This window comes from Astyanax mexicanus, chromosome 1, assembly GCF_023375975.1.
Source record: "Astyanax mexicanus isolate ESR-SI-001 chromosome 1, AstMex3_surface, whole genome shotgun sequence".
Lineage (NCBI taxonomy): Eukaryota > Metazoa > Chordata > Actinopteri > Characiformes > Acestrorhamphidae > Astyanax > Astyanax mexicanus.
Genome location: NC_064408.1, coordinates 87,464,259 through 87,471,771, shown reverse-complemented (window position 1 = coordinate 87,471,771; position 7,513 = coordinate 87,464,259). Strand labels below are relative to the sequence as shown.

At 37.5% G+C, this 7,513-nt stretch overlaps 1 protein-coding gene across 1 annotated transcript; it reads left to right on the top strand.

Annotated features, from left to right (window-relative positions):
• On the top strand, positions 1 to 5,803 carry actc2 (actin, alpha, cardiac muscle 2). The gene is made up of 8 exons (XM_007252937.4): positions 1 to 106; positions 942 to 1,086; positions 1,393 to 1,632; positions 2,213 to 2,297; positions 2,412 to 2,573; positions 2,679 to 2,870; positions 4,869 to 5,050; positions 5,479 to 5,803. The coding sequence occupies exons 2-8, from the start codon at positions 958 to 960 to the stop codon at positions 5,620 to 5,622; spliced, it is 1,134 nt and encodes a 377-aa protein (XP_007252999.1). The 5' UTR covers positions 1 to 106; positions 942 to 957; the 3' UTR covers positions 5,623 to 5,803.
• Positions 5,804 to 7,513: the final 1,710 nt, after the last annotated feature.

Below are 7,513 nucleotides of genomic sequence, written 5' to 3'. Positions count from 1 at the left end.
GGATGCCCAGCCGGGGCCACACAGCCGGGATGGTATAAAACCCGGGACTGCACTGTCACAACCACCACAAACTCTCCACTGGGAAGCAGCTTCTGAAGAACATCTGGTAAGTAAGGATAAGGCTTTGGAAGACTCACTCACTCGTATCTACAGGAGGAACTGTTCTGGATTTTCTTCCTTTTCTTGGTTAAAGTTATTCTGTTCTGTTGGATCAGCACTGGATCCATGACCGCTCTACTGTGGCTCACACCTCTCACATTGAAGCTATAGTGATTTATTTACTCCGGGAAGAGAAGAATAGGGTTTAACACACTTCAGTTCCTGTGCTGATAGAAGCTCATTTGACTAAGAAGCCTCACTGCAGCTCCAAAAGTTACTTAAATAGTTTTTGGGCAGGTCATTATTCCTGTGGTCATTTTTTAACTGCATAAACAGTGTTTAGTGGAGAAGCAGTTTAGGATGTCTTACACTCTAATGATGGACTCTTTATGTTGCCACGTAGAAACATCCAAATAACAATTCTTTTTTTTTTTTTTTTACAATTTTTAACAATTTTAGTGTTTCTTTGAGTTTTCAAAGTCACAGTGTTTTTGTGTGGCAGCTATATATCATTGGTGTAACTCTCTACTATCCAGGGAAGACATTCTATTAGATTTTGGATGTTGGGTGATCATCATCACCTAATCCCATCCCTAACTCATACCAAAAGTATTGGAGGGAGCACAATAATTCAAGTATTTTGCTCCTCTTACTCATACCTTGGATTAGACATGATGCCAATAGATTTATGTTTAAAAGTTGGAGTTTTGTTGATTTCTTGAGTAATGAGTTGTGACTTAATGGAGAGACTCACATGCTCTACTGGCCAAAGCATGTAAACTGTTATTTTTGAGAGTGGGTTTTTTGGTATGTCTTTAAAGCCTAATTTGTTTTTTCTGTAGCATCTAAGCCAGAACCATGTGTGACGATGACGAGACCACCGCTCTTGTGTGCGACAATGGCTCCGGCCTGGTAAAGGCTGGCTTTGCCGGTGATGATGCCCCCAGAGCTGTCTTCCCATCCATTGTTGGCCGTCCCCGCCACCAGGTACAACCCAGTACATAATAAACAGCTTTGTCCTCAGCTTCATCAAATATAGTTGCTCTTTTAGTTTTAGCACTGATGCTTCAAGGCTATACATGGCTAATATAGATTTTATGATTGTCCAATAGACTATAGAGAATCTATATGACTTTTCATTGTCTATAAACATGGACACAGGTAGCACTGTGTTTGCAGACATCAGTGTGTCATACTGTGTCAGAGAGCCTTAAGAGTAGTAACTGAGTAACACCACCAGAGTGTAAGGGGTTGACAGCATGTCTATGTGTTTGTGTGTTTGGTCTACTTTAGGGTGTGATGGTGGGTATGGGTCAGAAGGACTCCTACGTGGGAGATGAAGCTCAGAGCAAGAGAGGTATCCTGACCCTGAAATACCCCATTGAGCATGGTATCATCACCAACTGGGATGACATGGAGAAGATCTGGCACCACACCTTCTACAATGAGCTGCGTGTGGCCCCTGAGGAACACCCCACCCTTCTGACTGAGGCTCCCCTGAACCCCAAGGCCAACAGGGAGAAGATGACCCAGGTAAGGATGTGCAATGACTCTTATTCCTGTTATAATCATCCAGGCTTTAAATGTATGAATAAATAATAATAATAAACAATTTTATTATACTTCATAATTTAAAACATAAGATTTTTGATGGCTTTATGCATGAAAAATAACATTTAATACTAAAAAAACTAGAAGTTATTCAGATGATTATAGATTATTATTTAGAGAAAGAAATAAAGAATTAATTGGTTATATTTTCTCCTATGGTATCTGATCACTCATTTTTAAACATAGGTCATACTGAACATTAATGTTATTAACAGTTGATTGATTTAATTCATTTAATTTACATGTGACATGCATATTTCTCTGCAATTAAACTAGCTTGAACTGATTGAAACGAGTGATCTCAAATTTTTTAACCCTAATTTTTTGGTTATTAGGTCACTAATAACTTTAGTTACAAATGAATGTTTACAGAGTTTACAGAGGTATTGGGTACATTGGGTTTTTATTGTCTCCCACTTTAATATCAAGCAATGCCTCACACAAACAAGTTACACACGTAACACTGAAACTGACTGATGTCTGATGACTGATGTTTCTGCAGATCATGTTTGAAACCTTCAACGTTCCTGCTATGTACGTGGCCATCCAGGCTGTGCTGTCTCTCTACGCATCTGGTCGTACCACTGGTGAGTTATGTCCACCTAGAGAACCTGTTTCTGGATATTTTGGGGTGTTTTCATCTGTATTTAAGTCTAAAGCTCCTGCACGACTGTAATTTCCTCCTGTATTGTCTCCTGCAGGTATTGTGCTGGACTCTGGTGATGGTGTGACCCACAATGTGCCCATCTATGAGGGATATGCTCTGCCCCATGCCATCATGCGCCTGGACTTGGCCGGCCGTGACCTGACTGACTACCTGATGAAGATCCTGACTGAGCGTGGATACTCTTTCGTCACCACAGGTAAACAGCAGCATTGTTTTCATTTATACTGTATATTAAAGAAAATAGCCTTAGCTGAAAGATTTCAAAAACCATGTGACTAACTCTGTAACTTCATACTGACAGCTGAGCGTGAGATTGTGAGGGACATTAAGGAGAAGCTGTGCTACGTCGCTCTGGACTTTGAGAATGAAATGGCCACCGCTGCATCCTCCTCTTCCCTGGAGAAGTCCTACGAGCTGCCTGATGGTCAGGTCATCACCATCGGCAATGAACGTTTCCGCTGCCCAGAGACCCTCTTCCAGCCTTCTTTTATTGGTGGGTAGCTGCAAATAGTTGATTTTTGTTTGTATTCCAACATTGAGAATAACAGATGTGACATAATAGGGGTGGGAATCGTTTACTATCTCACGATTCGATTCGATTCCGATTTTGGGGGCCACGATTCGATTCAAAATCGATTTTTGATTCAAAACGATTTGAATTATAAAAATTTCTGCTTCTGGCTTATGAATCTTATTGAAAAAAAACCCTCCATAATATACACTGGTCCTGGAGCAGGTAATGTGTTACAAAAACAATAAAATGTGCAGGAATGTGGGTCCTCAGTGACAGAGGAATCACTGGGATATCACAATGACGTTAATGAACAATAAATAAATAATAAATAACACTGCTTTATTACCAGGCTACTAGCGGTGGTGTGTAGGTGACGCTGCTGGGCTGATGTGATGATAGCAGTGGAGCGCTAAAGTTCAGGAGCAGCTGCTGATTAACTAGTTAATTTAAGGTCGTTGTATTTCTTCAGAAAGGGGGCAGGAGGTGGAGAAATTAATTCATATGGTCCATTCCTTAATTCCTCTGTGATGAGGAGCTGAAATTAGCTCTGATTAGCTTATTGTATTTTTCCGTTCCGCCTTAAATGCTGCAGCCCGCTGCCACCTGTAGCGTTATTTAAGGTGGAACTGGAAAGTTAGCTAGTTAGCTAGCTAACAGTTACTGAAACTAACTACTAGCGATCTTTTTTATGCTTGTTATGAAGCATTCTGCCATAAAACATTGAAACTACACGTTAATCTAATGTAATATAGTGCTTGTTCTGCCATCTTACCGGTGATTCTCAAACACCTACGCTCTGTGTGTGTCTGGAAGATCTCCGTTTGAAAGGACAAGCGCTATCCCCAGGGTTGCCAGGTCCAACAAAAATACCCAGCCCAAAATCAGTCTAAAACCCGCCCCTCAGAATCGATTTTGGGACATTTTAAATCGATTCTGAATCGTAGTAAATGAGAATCAAGATTCTTATGTGAATCGATTTTTTGGCACACCTCTATGACATAAGCTTTGAAAGTTTTAAACCCAGAGAGTACTGCCCTTTTGTCTTGTTGTTAGCCTTGTAGCTTTGCTAACTATCAAGCTAGTAAAGTAAGGAAGTTGATTTAGCATCAAAACTGGAAAATCAAAACTTTAATTTTTAAAACACTGAGCACTTTCTGCTCTGGGTTATAACTAGTTTTGTCTGTCTTTTTATTACTTATTATTTTATTATTATTGGATATGACAAGGTAAATTATAAAACTTACAGTAACTTTTGTGTAAGTTCTGATTGTATTTATATTTCTATTCTTACATCATCACTGTCCAATGAAAAACATTTTTTTGGAGATTTTAAGTTTAATACTTAATTTTAACACACAAACTGTCCCTTAAGCTGTGTCAAAAATTCCTTATGAATGGAGCAATAGAAATTCTCCAAAATATCCTGAAATAAAGTCTTTTTAAATTGACTTTCATAGAAAGTTTAGAAAGTTTTATCTCTCTCCTGTAAAGTTGCTGTTTTGTAGATACATGTTCTTGTTTTTTTTATTGGACAGTAACAGTATTTACTCTATCCCTCACCTCTGCAATCATATACTGCAATCAAGTTTACTTCATATAATACATTAAACAAACAACCCTTAAGGTTATCTCCGGATCAAAATCAGTCAGACCACAATTTGTTGTTCCCATATGCAAAAAAGTTATTTATTGCATTTTTTACACATTGGTGAATACAGTGTTGCCAGATTGAGCAGATGTATGTCAAAGATAGCTGCTGATGCTAAATTAAATTTAGTCTTTAACTTTTCCCCTAATATTTTAGATTGGAAATCAATAAATAATATGTTTTTTTATGTAATATGTTACATTTAACTCTGCCACACTGCCTCAGTTCAAAACTTAGTCAGGTGATCAATTATGTTATCAGTGAAACCATGGAATAGATAGGATTCCCAAAGGACTGAACTGTAAGCATCTGCATTCTGATCTAAACAGGTATGGAGTCTGCCGGTATTCATGAGACCACCTACAACAGTATCATGAAGTGTGACATTGACATCCGCAAGGACCTGTACGCCAACAACGTCCTTTCTGGTGGTACCACCATGTACCCTGGTATTGCTGACCGTATGCAGAAGGAAATCACTGCCCTGGCCCCCAGCACAATGAAAATCAAGGTACAGTTCTTCACCATCATTTACTGAAGCTTTTACACTGAAACTACTGTAGCTATTTTTATTCAATTTACATTTTTAACATGGGCTGTTAATTGCATACTCTATTTTAATGACGTACACCAAAGCCTAACAGCTGTGCTTCAACATGTGCTACTACAGATGGGTTGAAAATGTGTTGAAGGTGTTAAAACAACAGTGGCTTTAATAATTTAACGCTTTAACACATCATTAACACATTTTTGTTGGCAACCTTAAAATGTAGGATGGATTGGAAGACATAAACTGAAACACACAGTTTCTCTCACTTCTTTCAGTGAAACTACAAGTCAAAAATAGTTCTGATAAAATTACAGCATAACTTTAGTATCACTGTTGACAAACGCAAGTTTAAAGTCCCAAGTTCTAATGTTTAATGTTTCTTTTTTCAGATCATTGCCCCTCCGGAGAGGAAATACTCCGTTTGGATTGGTGGCTCTATCCTTGCCTCCCTCTCCACCTTCCAGCAGATGTGGATCAGTAAGCAGGAGTATGATGAGGCTGGTCCCTCCATCGTCCACAGGAAGTGCTTCTAAACGGCATCATCACTTTCCGGATGCAACCATTACCTCTGCCGGCAGGCTGCTTTCACCATTATGTCTTTGTCTTGTACAGTACGTTTACACCAAAGTGCAATTGTTGTTGTAGTTATTGACTGGTTCATTGATGAATTTGTATTTATTGCTTTATAAATAAAAGAGACCCGGGACTTATAAAGCATTATGTGATTTTTAATGACTATGAATCATAATGTTGTGTGGTAAGTAATTATAGCACATTTAAACACCTACTATACTTAAATGCCTTAAAGATTACACATTTTGTATTGCACATTTTGATATTTTGCTGTTGGTATTTAGTTAAAATGTACTTTTGAAACAACATTAAAACTAAAAGTAAACCTCTGTGTGCATTTGTTGCACTGTAACAAAATGTTTCAAAAGTTCAAAAGTTCAATCAGAATGTCCATAATAGCTGTGAATAACTACAGCTTACTGTCTGAATGTAATTCTGCATTCTATTTACTTTAGAACTCAGACATCAGAGCTGCGAGTAACATAAGATCTAGCTAACAACGTTCCACTGAAACATTCAGATAATTGTGCTACATGTAAAATAAATTTTAAAAAACCCTGTTAGCTAAAGACTTCTAAAGAGTTTACTACAGCTGGATTGATGATATTTCTCCAAAGTTTATTGCAAATCTAAACAAAATAACCCACAATAGTTGTTGTTAAAGTGGCAGTACCATGTTCCATTCGATTATTCTATTTTCATTCTACTTTCATTGATTTTACAATTAGTTTTAAATGTGAGTTTTCAGTTACTGGAGCACTTCACAGAGGACTTATATTTGTTTTATTGGTCCACTTATTTATAACTACACACACACACACACACACACAAATATATATAGCTATGGAAAAAAATAACAGACCACTTAAAGACTAATTTCTTTGATTTTACCAAGTTGAAATCCGTAGTTTATAGAATAAAACTACAATGTTCATTTTACACAAACATATACATATAAATAGCAAAATCAGAGAAACTGATTCAGAAACTGAAGTGGACTCTTATTTTTTAACAGAGCTGTATAATATACATACTGTATATATTATAACACACATTTACACACATTACTAAATCCAGTCAAATATGTTCACTTACGAGTTCTGTTTGGAATCCAGTCAGGGCTGAAATGAAGCTGTTTTCTGAAAAGTGAAGGAGCTCCACCTGTAGTTATATTATTATCCTGCATCTAAAGCTTTGTGTCTGGCTGTTTGTGTACTGAAGTTCCTCAGCTGTCTGTAGGTAGAATGGCGGAACTGGACACTAGAGGGAGCTCTAATGGCTCTCCACTGCAGTAAAACTCACACTTCTGCCTGTGCCTAATATCATTAATTAAATATTGCCCAGTGGTGTATTTACACAAATAGAAAACAAATATAATCTAAAATTGTGTACTACTGTTGGGTGCAGCCATTTTGGATCCTGTAATCTGTGCAGGTAAGGCTCTCCCAGCTTTCTAAGTGAGAAATCTGACTTGTGTTGGCGTTCCAGTTGACATTACTGGAAATTTGGGAAATTACGACCTCCAAATTTAGGCAGAGGTCTGGAAGATTTAAACCAGTGCAGTGTTGCCCTTTTGTGTTTTTCTTTTAGTCATGCAGCCTTGCTAACTAGCAAGCTAACAAAGTGAACATAGAAAATGTTCACTCACCAACATCACTTAATGTTCAGCCTCACCACCTAAACATCAACAAATTAAATGTTTAATTTGTTTTAAGATATATTTAATGTTTTTTTTTCTGCTCTGGCTTATACACAGCCTTGTGTGCCATTTTTATTTTTGAATATGAAAAGGAAATTGAGCTGGTTAACAATAATTATTAGGTACATTTTGCTTGTATTTGTCTTGTGCTA